The 22,497-nt window shown below is 44.8% G+C and overlaps 1 protein-coding gene across 1 annotated transcript in view; it reads left to right on the forward strand.

Annotated features, from left to right (window-relative positions):
* Positions 1–22,497, forward strand: part of LOC147748891 (myomegalin-like) — a 1,575,921-nt gene that overhangs the window by 1,082,183 nt on the left and 471,241 nt on the right. Inside the window, exon 21 of the mRNA XM_086928761.1 lies at positions 8,706–8,815. Coding sequence (XP_086784887.1) covers positions 8,706–8,815 — 110 coding nt within the window. The remainder of the gene's footprint in view (positions 1–8,705; positions 8,816–22,497) is intronic.

A 22,497-nucleotide genomic window follows, 5' to 3' on the forward strand; every position in this document is an offset into this window, starting at 1 on the left:
CTCAGGGTGCAGAGTGGTGTGTCCTGCGGTGGTCAGGCCGCTGCGGGTGCTTGCCGGCGTTCTCACGATTTGGATCCGGCATTGCGGCAGGTACTGTGGGCGTGGCGGTGGAGCGAGGAGAGGCAGGAGAGGCGCCGGGAGAGATGCACAGAACGGAGCGGGACGGCCGAGCCGATTTTGGAGCTTGGAGTGAATGGCTCCCAAAACAGTGGGGGGTGGGTCTGCGAAAGCCGCGGCAGCGGCTAGGAGGAAGGCCCAGGCTGCCCACCCTACAGAGCAACTTGAGCAGGAATCAAATGGGGATGCATCCCCTGTCAAGCTGTGTACACCCCCAGCAGAGATATTAAAAAAGGGGAAACATGTCTCATTAAGATCGTGGCAAGGGACCCCCTCCATCCCCGAGCCGTTCGCCCGTAGTGGCAAGGGGCAAATTTCTAAGGATGGGAGCATCAACACGACAGATTCCGTCGTGCCCATGCCACAGAAAGCTACTGAGACAGGTATTATTGCAGTATTTACCCCCTTGCCTGATGATTCAGTTGAACAGAATGTGGGTCTGACGGAGGATCTGATAATGGTGGGGGAAGCAGGGCAAGAACTTGCAGGAACTGATGGGCAAATTTCTGCTAACAATGCCTATAATGAAACTGCTGCTGTACTAGCACCAGTACATGGAAGCCAACCAGAGATGCTACCAGGGCAAGGACGGATTACAGGTGTGGATGGAGGAGGAGGGGCAGAAGGAGGGGCAGAAGGTCTATGCCCCCCTGGCCTTAATGACCCTGCTGGACTGTACAGCTAAGGAGAAGGAGAAAGAGAAGGATAGCAGTGAGTGTTTTTATTCCGTCTCCGAGGGAGCCGAATGGTCGGATGATGACAGGAGCTCATCCGAGGGGGGGAGTGACTTTGAGTCCGATAGCGATATAGAGCAGAACCCTCCTAGTACAGCTAAAAGACCAAATGTCCAGGGGAATGCCCCGGACCAGCCTATGCGGGATTTAACATGGGATCATTCATCCGCCATGCCACTGCAGGGGAGTCCGAATGCTGAGACCCCGGTCACTCACCCCCGCTCCTAGACGCCAGGACAATCGGAAGTCGCAAGCGGCAATGCGCAAGATGCAAGGCATGGTAAGAAAGTTGTCTAAGGCGTATGTCAACGTGGGTGATAGAGTTACAAACTTGGAAGAAAGGATTGTGGCGACCGAATTCGAGGCTGCCACAGCTACTACCAAAGTAGAGTCTCAAAGCACCCAAGTCTCTGATATCCAGTTGAAACTGGAGGATATGGAAATCGGTTGAGACGTAACAACCTACGGGTACTTGGGATACCGGAAGGGGCCGAGGGGACGGATGCCAGGGCCTATATGAACAATCTCTTCAAGGCCGCATTTCCAGAACTTTCTGAATGGAATTGGTTGGCAGAAATACAGAGGGCACACCGTACTCCGTTCAGGGTCAGCCCTGGGGCAAGAAATGGTGATAAGCCAAGGGCAGTCCTAATATTCTTGGGTAACTTTATCCTTCGGCAAGCAATAGCAGAAAGGCTTGACCGGAGGCAAGAAGGTCCAGTGAGGGAGTGTCGTTCTTTGTCAGGCAGACTTCTGCCACGTGACAGTTGAAAGGCGCTGGAGATTGAGACAACTGAATAAACCTTTTCAGGACAAACATCTGCAAGTATATCTTGTTAATGCAGCGCAGCTCAAGGTTGTGAAAGAGGGTCAGACTCAATTATTTTCATCGGAAGTCAAGGCAAAGGAGTTCCTGGACTCTCTTGGTGGCTAGCAAAGCTAATTAGAGGCATCAGGGTTTTGACGTGGGACATCTGGCACTATGAAGGGTGGTCTGCACTCTGCAGCACTATATTGGATACGTCTACAATTTTCTAAACAGTAATTTTTTTCCCCATGCATATTTAGACATCCGGGCTATCTTCTGTTTCTTTGCTGGGGGAAGTATTTTGACATTTAATGTCTATTTGTAATGTTTAGAGCACCTATTTCACTGTCGCTCTATGCATGCATCATAAGCACAGACCTAGGTCTGAGCACTTCACATGGGAGGAAGAGGGGGGGAAGGGTAGGGAGGGAGTTCGGGGGGGGCTCAGGGGGGGTCAGAGGGGGCACGGGGCTAGCGGAGGTGGTAGCACCGGGAGTGGAAAAGCAGAAAAAGAGAACTTTTGGTACATTGGTTGATCTATTTCCTACTGTAGGTTATGGTATTTTCACTAGGAGTATTCTTTCCATTCAGATATTGGTAACGAGAATGATGGAAATGTTTGAACTTAACAATGTCGAGCCTTAGTATTTATTCGATTAATATAGGAGGGGTGAATGACTGGAGAAAGAGGCCCAGATTGTCAGAGTTTGTTAAAACAGAACCCATCGACATCTTGTGTTTACAGGAAACACACCTACCATGGGCTAAAAAACAGCTCTTAGGATGGGTGGCTTCGATATTCTTGCATGCTCATCACAGACATCAATGGTAAGGGGGGTGGCTATCCTGGGTAAAACGGTGTTGGGGGCCCCAAACGAACTAAGGTGGATGTGTTGGGTAGATGGGCTTTGGTCGAGATGGAGTGTGGTGTAACAATATGTGGGATATACGGCTCCAACCAAGACGATCCCGGGTTTACATATTTTTCATGCCCATAACAGAAATACACCAAACTGGATTATTTTCTAATTTCATCCACAGAAATAACCAAAGTCAATATCAGAAAGCTCCCCAAGGTTCTATCGGACCACAGTCCGTTGGCATTAAGTTATGGTGGTCTGGGTCCAGTCAGGAAACAAAGGGTCTGGACATTTAATAGAAAACTTCTGGCAGGTACACTATTTATTGAACATTTAAGGAAATGGGCTCGGGAATTCTTTGTTGCCAATTGGTATAGTGCACCCAGAAACTGTGTATGGGATCAGAGGCTGCATTAAGGGGGGAGACAATCACCTACACCGCCCAAGCTAGGAAAAAAATACAGGCAGAAAAAGACAGGCTCTTAGTGAATCTAGCAAGAGCGGAAGAACAAAATTGTCATGATATATTACAAGGGAAGGAAGGAAAGGAAAGCTAAACTAGAATTTGTTCTGCTAAATCAGAAATACAAAAACAGATGGCGGAAAAAGCGGCGTCAGAATATTGGATATACAGAGTGAAGATGTACGAAACAGGGGAACAGGCGGGTAAGGCGCTGGCATTGAGGATTAGGCAGGATAACATAAAGAATATAATAACTAGCATTCAGGAGAATGGGCGTGAGGTTGTGAAACCGCAGGAGATACTCGGGGTATTCGCAAATTTGTATCAAATCTTATATAAGGAAGAGGAAGTGGGTGAGGAGTCGCATGAAAGCTATCCAGATGGAGGACCTAAATTAGGTGAGCCTGAGAGGGAAAAGTTAAAGTGCTATATAACGTCTGACGAAGTGCGTGAGGCGCTATTAGATCTAGCGGCCAGCAAAGCAGCGGGCCGGACAGGATTCCATTAGAGGTATACAAGTGTCTATCAAATGAGGTGGTCCCAATGTAATTGGACCTGTTCAATGGAATAATGTGTACTGGTAAAATACCTGAAACATGGACATACACGAACATTGTGGTCTTCCATAAAAAAGGGAAGCCGAAGGAAAACCCAGGGTCCTATAGGCCGATCTCGCTTATAAATTCAGACAATAAATTATATGCAAAAATCCTGGCGTCACGTTTGGGGAGGGTCATTGGCGGTCTGGTATCCCCTTGGCAGCATGGCTTCATTCCGGGTCGAGGAACCACAGATCATATCAGAAGAGCAATCTCTCTGTTTGAGGCCCATGATGTCGGGGGGGAGGGTAAGGCCATGATCCTCCTCGACGTTGAAAATGCTTTCGATCGCGTCAGGTGGCACTACCTATGGAACGTCCTTGAAGGGAGAGGTTTTGGCCAAATAATCTTGAAGGCTATAAAGGCTATGTATTTCGACCCGGTTGTCAGAATACAGTTGATTTGGGGAGTGTTCGGATAAAATCAAGATAACAAGGGGCACCCGTCAGGGGTGTCCCTGCTCCCCATCTTGTTTGCACTGTACATCGATCCATTGGCTAGGAAGATTTTGGGGAATCATGAGATCAAGCCGGTGATAACCAATGGTTTAGAGAGAAAAATATTAGCCTATGCCGACGACCTGGCAGTGATTTCATTAAAACCTGCTGTGGCTATGCGGATATTGGTGGAAATCACCAAGGAGTTCGGGCGGCATTCTGGATACCGTCTGAATGAGGGGAAAACCCAGGGGATATGCACAAAGAACGTCATCAAGTCTGATCATAGATATGTAAATTCAGCAACATATCTTGGAGTGATAATCAATGCAGCAACGGAATTAATTATAAGAGATAATTTTGATCCAATGTTAAAAACAATAGAGAAAGTTCTGAAAAGAATGGATATGCTGAATTTATCTCTTATAGGTAGGTCAAATGTCTTGAAGATGACCATGCTGCCCAAAGTTCTATATTTGTTTCGTTCCATCCCCTTCTTAATTGAGGAGGGGAGGATAAAAAAATTGAATCAATCTTTAACAGTTTTTTGTGGCAATATGGTAAGATCAGGCGGTCATTAAAATATATGACCCTTCCACAGGAACGTGGGGGATTGGGAGTTCCGAATTTAAGGTTTTATCATTGGGCCTGTCTGTTGACACAGATGTCAATTCTGTTTGACCCAGCATCAAGCAAGGAACATACCCGAGACTCAGCACTTGAGATCTATGATATCCCCTCAATATACGAGGTATTAATGGGAGAAGAGGCTGTAGGTGCCTTGTTAAGAAAAACTGGTTGCAGATACTTTAAGAAAATGCGTTACAAGGTATCTATAAGCGCGTGGGAGTTGTGTAAAATACTCCAGAAAGTACTACAAGTCCCAAAGATTAATCTGTAAACGCCTTTGTGGAAGTCAGGCTACTTTCCCAATTTGAGTCTGGATGGAGCATGGAAAAGCTGGGAACAGCAGGGCATTCGTACAGTGGGGGATATAATGAAGGAAGGCAGTTTCATGGGCTTTGATGTCATCCAGCAGAAGCATGGCTTGTCCAATAGCCAAAGTTTTAAATATGTCCAGATTTCGCAAACAGTTAGCGCTATCAGACCCTGCATCGCCCCGGGTAATCGTTGCACCATCTTGGAATACCTATTAAAGGGGGGTAGTAGGATTAAAGTTATATATCGGGACTTACTTGAATTGATGCAAGATGACTCGGAGAAACATGAGGCTGCCTGGGCAATAAAATTGCAGGATCCGGATTCAGATCTGGATAAAGCTCCATATTTGGATAAAGAGGTCCTACGTTCCTCAAACGTAAAGACAAACCATTTTAAAACACTCTTTAATCTTTATTTTACACCTTCTAAATTATTTGACTGGGGTATGAGGGCGGATAACAACTGCCCCAGGTGCCAGAAAGGGCCGGCGGATCTACTGCATATGTTTTTCTATTGTAAGAAACTTAGTATTATTAAAGCTGAGATCGAGAAATTTCTGGAGGGGCTGCTAGGCTCTAAGATCAGTCTATCCCCGACAGTCATGATCCTTGGGAGCGAAAGTAAGATGGGTGTTAATAGGGAGATGGAAGCATTCATCTTCTTTGCCGTCGCTGTATTACGCATCCTGCTGTCAGCAGCCTGGAAAGATTTGAATACCCCTCCTTTCAGATGTGGTTGACCAGGCTTCTTGGTATTCATAATATTGAATCCACACTGTATCTACATAAGGGACGGAAAACATGTGAATTTGGATGTAGAATATGGGCAACTCTGAAAGATTGGAGGGATGGGCATTTGCAATCATAGACCAGTGTATATATATATATAAATGTGTGTGCTTAATTTATGTCGGTCATTTTCCACTATATTCCTGTGAATGCTTGAAGCCTTTTCTCTCCTGCTTTTATGTGAATATATTTATATCTATGATAACGATCTGTATTTGCGATATTTTGTCCTTTTTGTTTTACTCGCAAGATGAAATTTATTGAAATTAAGATCATGGATTCTTTTTGTACCAGTATAAATTCTCAATAAAAAACAAACAAACAAAAGAATAACTCTTCATCTATCATGTTTTGAACTCCAAGCACCTAAATATCGTATTTCTGGTTTATTAGGCTTGCTTCGCATGGGCCCCTCTCTGGTTACACCAAATTTTAGAAACAGTGAAAGTATATAATTGTAGGTATGCTTTGGAGCCTAAATCTTTTTTCTGTCTCAGTGAAGTTTAGTAATGCCAAATCAGCATTAGGAGCTTAAGGTCCCTGTGGGCTAAAAATAACTTTTTTATCGGCCTAATCCCTTTGCAAATGTATTTCAGCCTGGCACTCATTTTAGCAGCTTTTACTGGGCTCTAAAGTTCTGGTGAGCAGCAACCAATGTACCAGCTCAGTGAAACTGTTATGCCCTTTAAAGGAGTCTTCCGGTGAATGATGTCACAATATTTGAAAATCCTAGATGACATTGTCTCCAAAGGAACATTCTAAAATGCCTCTGCTGGTGATTATTCACATGCAGTACATGGTAAACCGAATTTCTTCTTTTAATTTTCAATGGAGTCACCTTAGTGGTTTGTTCTCGCTTTTTGTTCCCTTCATATTTCACTTACATTGTGTCTCTGGAAGTTCAAATCTTGCTGCATTTTCTATGGGTGAAAATTGCAAAAAACACAGCCTTCATCAGCCTGGATAGCTTGACTCCAGTGGTGTGGAGAGCCTGGGACTCACGTCTGAGCATCCCCAGCACACTCAGGGTGAAAATTGCAAAAAACACAGTTGATGGACAGAATGTAGAACAATGTCATACATTCCCCCCAGTACAAGGATCTGGGCCTAAATCCATCGTTTTTTTGCATTCCACACCACCCTGGGTTAGACACTGGCTATATGCAAATCAGCTCTGACCCTGTGCCTCATGGGAACAGTCCAGTCCGAATTACCAAGCCATGTCTTTCCCAGACCGGAATCAAGCATCCAAGGACCGGTTTCTGGCTATCAGCCTTCATCAGCCTTCATCAGCCTGGATAGCTTGACTCCAGTGGTGTGGAGAGCCTGGGACTCACGTCTGAGCATCCCCAGCACACTCGGGTGAAAATTGCAAAAAACACAGTTGATGGACAGAATGTAGAACAATGTCATACATTCACCCCAGTATTTATTTATTTATTTATTTATTTTTTGCAATTTTTAAAGCGCAAACAAATACCCATACGGGTGTCTCGGCGCTAAAATTCACAGAACTCACTTATAAGTAACGGGGGAGTTAGAAGGTGGAAAATAGCCATGTCTTGAGGCTTTTACGAAATTTTAGAAGCGTGGGGGCAGTTTTGATATGGAGAGGTAAAGTATTCCACAGTTTGGCCGTGGCAATAGTGAATCGTCTATCTCCCCAGTTGGCCCTTTTTGTTCGAGGGACTTTCAACAAGAAGGCTGAAGAAGATCGTAGAATCCTATGTTGTTCAACTGGACGGAGAGCTTCTTTTAAAAACTGTGGTCCTGCATTGTTCAGGGTCTTATAAGCTATGCACATAGCTTTAAATTTGATTCGGCTCCTGATAGGGAGCCAATGGAGTTTTCTGATGTGCGGGGAAATGGATGAAAATTTAGGGATGGACAATAACGTTCTGGCTGCAGCATTTTGTACTGTTTGTAGTTTGTTGAGAACTCCTTCCTGCGCATTCAGAAGAAGTGAATTGCAGTAATCGGTTCTTGAAAACACTAAGGTGCTGATGAGAGTTTTTCCTGCTGATTGTGGTAGATAAGGAAGCAGTTTTTTTATTTTTTTGAGTGTATAGAAAGCAGATGAAACAACGGCGTTGGCGTGGTGGTGAAAAGTCAGCTTGTTGTCAAAGGTGACTCCCAGATTACGGACCTTTGCCACCGGCTGGGGTGGGGGCCCCAACTGATGTGGCCACCACTGAGGAGACCATACTGGATGTAAGCTCCCGAATGTCATCACCTCCGTTTTATCGGAGTTAAGCTTGAGGCAGTTTGATGACATCCAGGAGCCTATCGCCTTCATTCCCTCCTGAAAGTTGGCTGCGACGGTACAAGGATCTCGGCCTAAATCCATCGTTTTTTTTGTATTCCACACCACCCTGGGTTAGACACTGGCTATATGCAAATCAGCTCTGACCCTGTGCCTCATGGGAACAGTCCAGTCCGAACTACCAAGCCATGTCTTTCCCAGACCGGAATCAAGCATCCAAGGACTGGTTTCTGGCTATCAGCCTTCATCAGCCTGGATAGCTTGACTCCAGTGGTGTGGAGAGCCTGGGACTCACGTCTGAGCATCCCCAGCACACTCGGGGTGAAAATTCGCCCAGATCCTTGTACTGGGGTGAATGTATGACATTGTTCTACATTCTGTCCATCAACTGTGTTTTTTGCATTTTCTATGGGAGCATAACTCACGCCCTTGGCATCTGTGCTTGAGTCAGTGCCAGTGAAGTGTTATTTTTATGTGCAGTAAATTAAATGACATTAGGAGTGTATTACACTCCTCTAGTGCGCCACAAGGGTAAAGATTTGAAGTTAAAACATTTGTTCTGCACTAGCAAACACCATGGCGCATGACTGTAAGAGCACCTCACCCAGACTATGAATTTAATTCAGGACATTTTTTATTTAAAAAGCATTAGTGAATAAACTAATTTTCCTTTTTTTGTGTTTTTCCCATACAGGTAAAAACACAGAGGATGAAGAGAATGATGACGAAAGCGATGAGTTCTCCGACAGCATTGAAGAGGACGCAGAGATGATGGACGCCTCATTGCTGCAAACAGATCTGCATGTAAGGAGGACTACCAATGGACTCACATGTTTGTTTAAAACAATTATGGAGCTTATTTATGAGCCCTTTGCACCGCTGCTGCATCACTTCTTGATATGCTGCAACAGCGTAAAATATGCGCCATATTTACAAAGTGACCTATCTGCTTAGAAGCGTCACTTTGTAAAGCTCTGCACTAGGTTATACCTTTGTCAGGTATAATGTATGCAGAGTGGACGTTCCCCCGCAAGAAAAGGTCATAGAAGTGGCGCTGTGAAATCTATGATACTTCTAGGACACCACTGCGTCAAAATCTGATGCAGATGCCTGTAACATGGGACTTACCCATGTGTAATGACCCAATGTTGTAGTAGCGTCACTTTTGTGACACACTCCAGTAGTGCGTCATTACTTCACCTACAGATACATCAGAAATACTGGCATATCTTTTAGACCTAGGGTCACTGAGCAACGTACAGTAAATACGCCGCATCCATGGTGTCGCAAGTAGAGCGCAGTGTGTCTACCCATATTGGTAAGGTCACGTAAAATCACCCTGCACAATATATTTATGGGCACCTTTCCAGCATTACTCGGCATGAAAGAGAAGTTCCACGGGCGTTGCTGTGGGTGTTCCCATGCAACATCCATGGAACCTGAGAAATTCCCAGATTTACAAAGTGTCATGAACCTGGAAATTAGTCAGAATCCTAAGCCTCCCAGGGGAGGGATAGGAGTGGCGCATCGAGGAGAAATGCTTTTATTTCTCCTCGTTTTTTCCTCTTTCTATGTGTGCTTCAGTCTGCAGCACACAGTTGGAGGGAATTGCCATCAATGATTGTTTTTGTGCAGGAAGGTGCCCCTTCCTACACAAAAACAATCATCCCGCAACTCAGACACCCTTGCAACATGACCCAAGGGTGCCTGTGCTGGAGCAAAGTTGGGTTAAATTGGGGGAATTTCATAAACAGCAGGTGTCAGAAATTAAAATATCTAAAATAGAATCAAATGTAGGTTCCGATCAGGAGAAAAAGAAATGTGCTAGCTTGAGGGATTAACTCTATGAGCAGAAACAAAAGGAGCATACGATCTCAAGAGTGAGAAAGGGACATCCGCCTCCAAGGCTGTACGGAATGAAGTCTAACTAACTAAGGTCAGCGATACAAAATTAAAACATGATACTCTGCATGGTTCCCACTGAAAAGCAACCAATCAAAGGTAAACATTTACAGAGGACTTGGTGTCAGTCCACTTCCCATGACTCATACAATGAATTATTTCAGTTCCATGGCCTTTACAGATATCATCCAAGGGAGGATTTCTTCTCCATCGAATACTCTCATGCTAGGTGCTGAGACTTACTGTCCAAATCACTACAAAGTTACATCAAACGGCCTTCACGTGGAACTTAACAATAACAATGCAGCCTAACAATTACATGATCGATACTTGGCTCCTGAAACAAGACAAAGATTAGGCACAGCAAGCATAAAGAAAACATTTCATTTAGTAACTCAAGGCCTACAGAGGATGTGTTCACGTTGAGTTACCCATATTCAAACTATGGTTAATTAATTAATGTAAAAGTCCCACATTATGCTCAATCTAAATATAAAATTACACATTAATATTTTTAAGCCATGATTATGCATTTTATGCATTAGCCTGTCAATAAATGCAAATGTAAAATAGTGTCACTGAGCTAACAATTTTGCCCTTCTGTTGTATCACAAAGCCATTTACATAAAACATTCAACGTTTATCTATGTGACAGTTTCAGAAACCAGTTGTTGACTATTGCTGCTTATGTCAACATTCCTCTAGTTCTTTTAATTCATCATAAACACAGCACTGCCCCTCCTCCAATTCTGTCTACTCTCCCTTTCTTTTCATCCCCTTGGTTTCTGCTGAACTCTCTACTCCTCTCTGCTCTGATCCTTTCTTCCCTTTCCAAAACATTATTCCTTCACCATACAGGAAAAACAAATCACCCAAACAGCAATAATTAATACAGGTCTAATTATAGTGCATAAATACTCATTACCAATTCCGCTAGGCCATTCATCTACAGCAGAAAATACTTTCCTAATTGCCTTCCCTGGCACTCTTCTCCTCCTGCTCTTTAAAGTGTTCGGTTATGCTTGTGATATTCTTGACATAATAGTTCATCTCCTTGCTCTTGGCTGGCACATAGTTGCAATGTTGTTGGACGTGTAGCATTTCACAAACTCCGCCTTCTTTCAAGAGCAAAAAGTCTAAAGCAAGCCTATTTTGCAAAAACATTGCTTTAATGGCTATTTATTCTGTGTCATTGTCTAAAAAGCTTGCCTGCAGTGTTGGTCACAAGTCTATCAACCAACGTAGACAACTTTGTAATCTTCAAATCATTTAGAACTACACCTACAGATGGAATTGTGACCCCAAAAGTAACAGCTACTATTTGAGAAGCACTATGTTTTGCTCTTCCAGGGTCCCCAATTCCGTAGTCACCTAATTTATCTACATGATGCACCTTAGGGAATAGCAAAGCTAAAAACCAGCTCCCAACCCAATTTGCAGGAAGCTTAGTATTAGCTTTGTTCCTACACACATAGTTAACACCAGGGATGACAGGATTATTTCCTGCAAATATCTACTCTGTGATTCCAAAAGCCTCAAATCTATGCAGGTATTCACTTCAGGCCATCACCTGAGAATTCCAAACATCTTCCTTTCTCCTAGTGAAACATAATTTTCTTTTCTGTTCCCAGTCTAAACTTAGTTTTGATTGTATTCTAGCTAATTTGTATTTCTCCTCTTCCTTTCCCCACACTCCATTGATACATCCTTTCCATTCTTCACCTTCTGTGCAAGTTCTTCCCTCCTCTCTCCCAAGTCATCAATAAAATTCTTCTCAATCTTACTCAATTTGGAGGTTAAATTCTGTCTGTGTGTTCAGTCAGTGGCAAGCATAACTTGTGACCTAAATAAGTGTCACACGATATCCATATATTTAGCATTAGAGTGGGGATTCAAATGTTTATATATAGGAAGCTCCGAAAAGACAAAATCATAATTCGAAAAATAATAATCAAATTACTCTGATTATAAATAAGACACAACATTATACTATAGGATAGACCATAAGTAAGGGGAATATGATGATAGATTATCCCCTCAACTACAGATGTGGCCTTTGGCTGCAGGCATAACAATCATTGAACTGGAATTCTCATGCAAAATATTAAAGAAGACAAAAGTAATATTTGCCTTAGAACTATCTGTATATTATAGTTTCAAATCAATTCTAGGCTTCTCCTTTACATGAGTACTGGTAGGTTTAGATTTTAAGGTGACTTGCTCAACAGGGGAACTCAGACGTACTACTAATTAAATCATAAGGATAATAGAAATGATTGATAATATAACCGCTATGTCGAGTTAGTGAAAGGGCCAGCAGGGTTTCTTGTGAAATGGAAAGAAATTCAGACTCAGAAATAACATAAAATAAACAATTCTACTTGTTGCTTCTACTTGGCAAAACTGTTGATTTATTTGTGATGAATTTCAAGTTCTGTTGCTTCAAAGTCATTCCCTAACCCTACATCAGCCTTCCTCTAAAATGACAACCCTACTCTTCTACTGGAGCCTTGGCCCTGAGTGTCATCACAGAGTTCAGTCCAAATGCTCAATTATGCATAAACAAAAATCTGTTGACTTCAGATCAGTCAGTATCACAAATCAGTCAAATTCAAATTTCACCAGCTGGCAGCTTTATTCATGTAAGTTTTTCAAAAACAGTTTGTCAATTCTTAGACTCATGTATTCTCAAATCAGCTTCACTTTCAGCAAAGTAAGTCCATTCAGGAGCTACTTTTTACTAGGTACCCCTGTTCTTCTTGATCTCCTGACTACTGTCTGCTCAACTTCGCTGTCACTTTTCTCATTTGCCGCTGTCTCATCAATGATGGTGTCCGGGATGCATACCTCAGACACAGAAATTCTCAGTCTGTCACCCTTCCTTGGCCACGTTTTGTCCTCCTCTAATCAAACTGCTTATCAGCTCTTCAGGCTTAGAGTCTGCACTTACAACTTCCTAATCTTGGCTCATTCACCAAAGGCCCTTAACTTATTTGTCTTTGCACTTATTATTTGTCTCTGGTTGAATTCGAACCACATGTGCGCACTATTCTTCTTCATATGAGCTCTCAGGTTTTGCTGGATTCCCATCCTGTGAATCAGTGATGGTTCTCACCACTTCTTCTCCAGCTTGTCTCACTAAACATAACATAATGTGTATTTGTAAAGCGCATGTTCACCCTGGACGGGGCATCTTGGCACTGAATAACAGATATTTATTGTTACCCCACCCAATGGTACTCATTTAGTACTTGCGAGTGCATAATAGCATTTATGGGTCTCCGCAATTCAAGTAAGGTTACACATTACTTGTAATGTTATGAACAGTGCGACTTGGAGGAGAATGGGAGACTCATAAGAAGCAGTTGCGTCATGGAAAAGCCACACACACAGAGGATTCTGAAGAGTAGGGCATGGAGAGCCTCCTTCCCTCAATCCGACTGTCAGTTTGTTTGTTTTCTCTGCAGTCTCTTGGTAAGGAACCTGGGCGAGTGGTTGCAGCTGTCCTGATCTGCAGAGAGTCTGCAGTGAGGCTTTGGAGGCCCACGAAAGGGGGTGGGATGCACGTGCGGTGACCTCCTTAGGTTTTCTTGCCTCTTTCCCTGTCTCCTCCTTCTTGTCTTTACTGTGCACGGTGCATTCCTTGGTTTTGACCTTTGCAGTTGTGCCCTCCCCCTCACACTGCGGAGGCAGGGTGAGTGTGGTTGGGGTGTTACTCCGGGGAGTTGAACTGGGTGAGCTCTATTTGGCAGCAATGTGGTATGAGTGTGCAGGGGGGTGGAGAAGAGGTTGAAGTTCTGTTTGCTTCAGGTGGTCGGCTTGTGGCTGGGTGCAGTTTATGGGTTGCAGTTTGGGTAGAAGTTTGAAGCCCAAAGCAGTTGAGTAAAGTCAATGAAGTTGGTGGCCAGACTGCAGCAATTCCAGTTTTCTACAACTGCCAGCAATTGGTGCCGGTAATGACCACTCAATTGACCATCACCACGGAAGATCGTTCAGAGCGCGCTGCGCTTACAATTGTTGCTTATACGCCGTTTTTACGCGCAATCGCGTTTTTAAAATCCTGTTTATTATGTAATTTAAATTGTGTTATTTACCCCTGCTTTTAAATCGACGCCCACTTACTTGCACAATATTTGTACAGCACCACGTTTTGCGGGCCCTTGTCCTGGTTGTTAATATCGGCGGCCATCTTGGGTGAGTAGGACGCCTGACGGCGCCACTTTGCTTCACGGTCTAGACGTCATAAGGACGCTAGACCTCTACATAAGGGGGATAAACTAGGGGCTCGCCCACTTAACTGACCACTCAATTGACCATCACCACGGAAGATCGTTCAGAGCGTGCTGCGCTTACAATTGTTGCTTAGACGCCGTTTTTACGCGCAATCGTGTTTTTAAAATCCTGTTTATTATTTAATTTAAATTGTGTTATTTACCCCTGCTTTTAATTCGACGCCCACTTACTTGCACAATATTTGTACAGCACCACGTTTTGCGGGCCCTTGTCCTGGTTGTTAATATCGGCGGCCATCTTGGGTGAGTAGGGCGCCTGACGGCGCCACTTTGCTTCATGGTCTAGACGTCATAAGGGCGCTAGACCTCTACATAAGGGGGATAAACTAGGGGCTCGGCCACTTAACTGACCACTCAATTGACCATCACCACGGAAGATCGTTCAGACCGCGCTGCGCTTACAATTGTTGCTTAGACGCCGTTTTTACGCGCAATCGCGTTTTTAAAATCCTGTTTATTATTTAATTTAAATTGTGTTATTTACCCCTGCTTTTAAATCGACGCCCACTTACTTGCACAATAATTGTACAGCACCGCGTTTTGCGGGCCCTTGTCCTGGTTGTTAATATCGGCGGCCATCTTGAGTGAGTAGGACGCCTGACGGGGCCACTTTGCTTCACGGTCTAGACGTCATAAAGACGCTAGACCTCTACATAAGGAGGTCACGCAAACGTGCAGCGGATACGCGCAGCGGGATCGCCGAACTTCCGCCGGAGTTACGCCAGAGTTCAGCCCGTCTGCACTCGTCCGCGCCAGAACGGGCCCAGGGGCCATGACTCCTATATTTAGCTCCTGCGGAAGCAACTCTTATACTGGTGAGGTCTTAGAATCCTTACGTCCTACTACACATACTAACTGTACTTCCTGCTCCCTCCCGACCCATAATTTTAAATGCGCCGGCTGTAGCTTCCGTACTAGCAGAATGTCCAATTGTAAGGCAATGGGCCGGGTTCGCACTCGTGGTAGACGGAGGAGAATTAAAACACATCTTAACTGCTCCGCACTCCAGTTCTGGAGTATTAATTGCAGGTCCCTCCCGAAACACAAACATCACATCTATGACTTTCTTGTCGAAGAGCAACCCGACGCGTTGTTTCTCACTGAAACTTGGCTTCAGGATAGCTCTGGTCCTGATATCGCCATTGCAGTTCCTAACAACTATGTAATGGTGAGATTGGACAGAGACTCCGGAAAAGGAGGGGGTATTGCCATAATTTTCAAGTCTACTTATACTTGTAAGCTTGAAGCCTTTCCCCTGTCCGGAAGCGAAACCGCTTTTTTAAAAATAGCAATTAACCCCCAACTTACTTTATCGGGTCTCTTGGTCTATCGCCCCCCTGGCAATGCTCTCACTTGGATATCCATACTTGCAGAGCCCATAGCTCCCCTACTCCTTAGGGCAGCACATTTCACCATTCTTGGTGACCTCAATTAGCATTTAGAAGATCCACTATGTACCACCAGCAAGCGCTTTTTATCTGATCTGGAGGCTCTCAACCTTTCGCTGCTTAATTCTGGATCCACTCACTCTGCTGGACATCAACTGGACCCCATTCTTTCTAATCTTCCTTTTGATTGTTCTCAGGGTGCCCGCCCACTGGAGTGGTCTGACCATTTCGCAGTTCACTTCTCCTTACCCTACACTAAGAACTTGGTAGACAGTGGCCACGATAAGGGTGAATTAATACATCGATGGGGTAAACTTGATATTACTAAGTTGAACCAGCACCTTTCGAACACCCGCCCTGAGGACAGTGAGGCTTCAGTCATGAAATTGAATACCGCAGTCTCCCACTGGCTTACCAATGCTGTAACCACCCTCCTTCCGCTCACTCCAAAACATTTTAGGTCCCACCGTCTCCCGGCACCTTGGTTTTCTGCTGACCTGAAGGCCTCACGAACCAAATGTAAGGCCCTAGAAAGGAAATGGAGGCACTCTTACTCGGTCTCACGGAAGACTGTTTATAAAGAGGCTCTAAAGGAATACCACTCACAATGTAAAATTGCGAGAGCTGCCTACACTGTGAGTACAGTGACGCAAGCTCAGAATTGCCCATGTACTCTATTTTCCCTTGTCAAAAAATTGACAGGAGTGGACACTATCCCGACACCCCCAGCTTGAGAGGAAGCCCAGTGTAACTCTATTGCGAAATTTTTCATTGCCAAGGTTGAGCGCATATACAACTCTATGACCGCTCACCTGACAGTAAATGAACATCAACCGGGACAGGTTGCAGGGATCGAACAGCCACTTCCAACTGCGAAGGTTACTAACTGGCAACTGTTCGATGATACCTCGTTTTTCTCCTACCTAAGCAGTGTAAGATCTGGCGCACCTCGTGATCCTGTACCTGTGAAAATTCTTAAACTACTGGATCTTGAACCTCGGCGGGTTCTCATGAGACTCTTAAATGCATCATTAATAGAGTCTCATGTGCTACAGGACTGGAAGCACGCAATGGTTGTTCCTCTCCTAAAAAAAGCAGGAGCCGATGTATCTAATCTCGCCAATTTCAGACCCATATCCTTGCTGCCTGTTCTTTCAAATGTGCTGGAAAGGCATGTTAACACTCAGTTAAACGATCTTGTGGAAAGTTCGGGATTTTTACATCCTTCCCAGTCTGGCTTTCGTGCGCATTATTCCACAGAGACCGCTCTACTCGGGGTGACGGAGAGCTTACGACACAGTATCGACCGCGGGGAAACATCTGCACTCATCCTTTTGGATCTGAGCGCGGCGTTCGATACCGTGTCCCATTCCATCCTTATGAATTCTCTTCGGTCCCTGGGAGTGGACGGTCCGGCGTTGGCCTGGATTGCCTCCTTTCTAAGTGAGCGCACTTTCCAAGTCTTCTCCACTAAAGCCACATCTGCCACATGTCCATCGGCGTACGGCGTTCCGCAGTGGTCCATACTCAGCCCTTTGTTGTTCAACATCTATGGCCCCTGGCCACCATCGTGGAGGACGCTGGGCTGACCATTTTTTCATACGCCGATGACACCCAAATTGTTTTCTCCCTTTCCAGCAGCGAGTTCAACAGTGTATCGATTCAGAAAACTGGATTGTCACGTATAGCTGAGTGGATGCAGAGGCATCTCCTCAAACTAAACGGTGACAAAACCGAGATTCTCATCTTAGGGAAGCATAAAGATCTGTGGGGCCCCCAACATTGGCCCAGTGATATGGGACCCCTCCCCCAGCCAACTTCTGTGGTTCGCAACCTCGGATTTCTCATAGACGACAAACTCTCTATGAAACAGCAGGCCACTAAGGTGGCCGCCATCTGCTTTTCCACCTTGCGATGGCTCCAGAAAATTCTATGGATGCTGCCTCATACTACCAGGAGAACCATTGTCCAGGCGTTAGTAACATCTCGCTTGGACTATGGTAATGTCCTCTATCTCGGTGCCGACGCTGCTACCATTAACAAACTCCAGGTTGTTCAAAACTCGTCGGCCCGACTTCTTTGTAATATCCCGAGGAGATTATCGGCCTCACAGGCTCTTCGCGATCTACACTGGCTCAGGGTCTCTAGCCGTATTAAATTCAAAGCTCTATGTTATCTTTTTAAAATCAAGCAGGGTTCGGACCCAAAATACTTGCAGAGCCTGGTCCAACCCTACAAGCCTAGTCGCACATTAAGATCTTCTGCCAACTGCGACTTCGTTGTCCCAAGATTCAAGCTTGTAAGGATGGGGGGTCGGGCCTTCTCCCATCTAGGCCCCAAATACTGGAATGCGCTACCTATCACTCTGAAATCAGAAACCAACCTATTCTGTTTTAGGAAAAAACTGAAAACTATACTTTTCCAATGATCTTCATGCCGCTTTAGCTGATTCATGGTGCTGTTGAGAGGTTTGATTTTCTTCTTCAGTCCATCCCTCGCGCCGGGAAACCCACTGCGGGTAGCTGTTGCGCATTATAAATTCAAATATAAAATAAAAATAAAATAAACCAGCATTGACGTTGCTTTGATATTCACTGATATTCACATTAGTATTTGCGTAGCACTGTTCCTTTCCTTGTGGTAGCGGCTTTTCATAGTCAAGGCCACCCTTTCATTAGACAGCCTTGATAAAATGACATTACAGAGATTACATTCCAGCCATCCAATTGTTACAACCAATTCTTCTAATAACCCCCTGAAATTTGTCTCATCTGAAGTCTCATCCTTCAATTTTGACTTTTTTTTTTAAATGAATGGTAGCAAGAAAGGAAATAAGGAGTTCAAGTAGTTGACACACTCTTAGGCTCTTCATCGACACATGTGCCTTCTTCAAGTCAGAAAGCCCAAATTGGCCAAAGTTTGCTCCTTTCTACTACGTTTAGTCCACTCTGCAGATTTCCTTGTGAGGTAATAACAGCTCAAGTAGTAGAAGCAGGAGCTGTAACCAGGGTAAATATCCCTTGTAGTGACCTTGAGATGGGTCTGGTGGACCCTGAAATATTGCTCCACTATGCCTGAAGCCTCAGGTCGTCAACTGCAGTGTAACCTCCGATCTACTTGCAAAGATGCACACAAACGGTTCATCAACTCATTCTTGAAGTGATTACTATGGTCTAACTCCAGAGAAACTGGAATCCCAAATTGAGGAATCAGTTCCCTCAACAATAGTTTGGCCACAGTGCCACTGTAATTTCTCCTAGTGGGTGGGCCTCAACTGATTGGGAAAAGAACCAAACTACTACCAGAAAGTAGCAGAGCCCATTACATACAGTCATCTCAACAAAATCAAGTTGCAGGTGATTGAAAGGACCACCTGATCTCCCAATGTGGCGTGTGAGGACCACAGTACTCCTTCCTTCATTTACCTGTTGACAAGTGGCACATTGGTAACATAACTGCTGCAACAACATGAAAATGGGGGTTGAACTGAGTACTAAAGATATGGGTCATTGTGTCCCGACCTGTATAAATGGCACCATGAAAATGTCATGCCATGGGGGCAATATCAAGTCAGGCAAACCCAAAACGCGTCCTCGTTTTTCATACACCCTGCTCTGATACACTTCTCCTGTTCACACTCTGCCACCTTTTTTTGCAAGCTCTTTACCTCTTAAAATGTATCAGCAACAGTCAACAAAAAGCAAATGGAAGTGTCACTTTCTGATTCCGTTGAATAATCTCAATAGAGGGTGCTTGACCCAGTATCTGCCTTATTTGTCAAAAAACCAGTGTTCACAAATCATTTCTTCTCATGTGTGCTGCACACTCCATCACAGTTACTTCAGCTGGCACTTGCAATGTCTCAAGCAGGTCCATAACATAGTGACCATTCCTGGTGGGAGACCTAGATGAGGTCATGAAATGCTTCTGTGATTACAATTGTCCAAAATAATAGACCACCCCAAATCCGTACTGACTATCAGTGTAGTAGATAGTGAACCCTAAATTGTCAGAGACATAACAGGCTCTAGTGAGAAAGATAATTTTGGTCACCTGTGCAGTGGTTACATTGTGCAAACCAGAGGCTTACATTATACCTTCCAAGATGCTAACAGCACAAGCTTCTTTCAAACTCCTACTTTTATCTCTTAAACAAGAGCCACCCACAAACAACATAAATTCAGGTTTTTCCAGAGGGACAGCGTGAATGTCATAACTTGGCTTGTTACACAATTTAGTCATGTCAAGACATTCATGGTTTATCCGACTATCATTTTAATCAGTTACAGGCAAAGGTAACATTGTAGTAAGGTTAAGATAGGGGCACCTCTGCAGAGTGATTTTTTCTGTAGCGAGAATAACCTGGTGCTATCTTGTAAGCCGGCTGCTGGTCAAATGTTGGGTTTGAGTGTGGTGGAGTAGAATTTCAGCAGAATTCTGAACCATGACTGTAAGAGGGTGCCCCAATAAGATGTCCTCACATTGCAAATGCTGACACGAACTGTAGCCACTGCCTTTAGGCAACCCAGCAATGCTTGGGCTATAGGGTCAAGAATGACTGAGTAGTAAGCAATTTGTCATTTGGGATTGGCATTCGTCTATGCTAGTATTGCTATGGTGAACCCTTCCCTCTCAGAAGAGTATACAATGAAAGGCTTTTCATTATTATTTTTTATATTTCTTTTTATTAACACAAGGCATCACAAATAGAAACAAAATACAAAGGAAACACTTTCCCACCGCATATTGCATCTTATCAGTGGAGGGGGGGGGATAGTTAACAAGATACATACAATTCAAAAGATTCACGGGGATGGGGAAATATCAAACACAGAATATCTAGGTGGCTGACAGATCTCCCCCCTATATTGGTTCCAAGACCCCCACACCAACGCCCACTTTCGAGGTCGGCCTCTAGCTACGTAAACAGTCTATTCACGAAACATACACCAATCCAGGTCCTCTTTCCACCCCTCAAGGGCTGGAGTACGCTCGGATCCCCAAAGCTGAGCTATATTTCTCTTCGCTATCATGTTGCCCAGTGTGGACCATTTTGTCTGTGCCAAGTTAAGATCAGTGGACTCCCAGACATTAAGGAGGCATCTCCTTGCCTCCGGCATCAATGCCACCCCCAAAACCTCATGCATTGTGTCGTTGATCTTACCCCAGTATTCTGCGATACACGGACATTCCCAAAGGATATGGAGGAACGTGCCCACGAGACCACAACCCCATCTACACAAACCTGCTTCAGACAGCCCCATCCGGACAAGGCGGGGCCCCGTGACATAGACCCTGTGTAATATCTTCAACTGCACAAGCCGCAATTGCGCCGGGATAGAAACCTCTCTTGGCGAGGATACAGCCAACTGCCAGTCCTCATCGTTTAGCTCTAAGCTATCTCGCGTCCATTTATCCCTCAGATCTGTAAGGAGATCCACTCTATGGTTAATTAATTTCTTGTATATCAGGGAAATAGTTTTCTCAGGCAGATGACCATCTAAAACCCTATCCACGACGGGTGAAGCCTCCGGTAAGTCTACCTCCGAAGGCAGAACCGCCTTCAATGCGTGTCGGACCTGTGCATAGCGGAACTATTCGGTTCTACTCAGCTCAAATTCGCCCTGCAGTTCCTCAAACGTTTTGATCTTCCTCTTATTCCAAATGTGACTGATAGTGGAGATCCCTATCAAATCCCACTTATCAAAACCTCTTGTATTCCATAATTTACCCAATCTATCTGAATCAAACAGTGGGGTAGCTAACGTCAACCGTTTTTTCCATCCCATTAAGTTCGTGGCATCGTGCCAGACCCGCACCACGTGTTGAGTCGGCCCTGTTAAATTCAGCCTCGCCGGATTAGAATACAATGCCCTATTATAACTACCTCCCGGAAGGAGCCATCTATCCATCATGTACCTGGGATCAGACACAGACCCATACGTACCCTGGTTTATGGCAGCCAGCTGGGAAGCCCAGTAATACCGTTTGATATCGGGGAGGGCCACACCCCCATCATACCATGGGAGCGTTAATTTAGTTAAAGCAATACAGGGTCTGCCGTCCCATAATAGGCTATGCTGCAATGCTCCACCTCACGGAAATAACTGGCCGGCACCATATCCAGGGTATTCTGGAGGGCACAAAGAAAACAAAGCAGGGACATCATCTTAAAAAGGGCCGCGCACCCCAACAGCGAGAGGGGAAGTTTCTTCCAACTAGCCGTGTCACTCCTGAGTCTCTGCAGAGGGGGAAGAAAATTCCTCGGATACCGATTCGCCGGATCGAAGGAAATGAAAATTCCCAAATACTTAAAACCTCCCGTATTAATCTGTATCGGATGATTCCATGGAGGAACCGAGGCCTCTCCCCTAAGAACGAACAAAGGAGATTTCCCCCAGTTTATGGACAATCCTGAATTTCTACCAAAGGAGGCCAACACATCACACACAACAATAAGGGACTTCCTGTGAGAGGTCAAATAGATTAAAATGTCATCCGCATAAAACGAGATTCGGCCCTCCCATTCCGTGGACCACCGAATACCATGGATGGAGGGTTTCCAGCGAATCCAGGCTGCCAAGGGTTCCAGGGCTAGCGAAAAAAGAAGGGGAGAGAGGGGACAACCCTGTCTAGTGCCCCGACCAAGACGAAAGACGCCGAAACCCGATTGTTGACCACTACCTGGGCAAGCGGTTTCGTATATAACAAAAGCACCCAACGAATAAAGCCAGGCCCAAATCTGAATTTAGCCAGTACTGCCCACAGATACGGCCATTTTACTGTATCAAAGGCCATTGTTGCATCCAGCGAGGCTATTATGGGCGGTTCCTGTAGGGTATGAGCCCTAGCTGTCACTCCATGCAACCTACGCAAATTCAGAGCCGTATTTCTGTGAGGAATA

This window comes from Lissotriton vulgaris, chromosome 1_1, assembly GCF_964263255.1.
Source record: "Lissotriton vulgaris chromosome 1_1, aLisVul1.2, whole genome shotgun sequence".
Lineage (NCBI taxonomy): Eukaryota > Metazoa > Chordata > Amphibia > Caudata > Salamandridae > Lissotriton > Lissotriton vulgaris.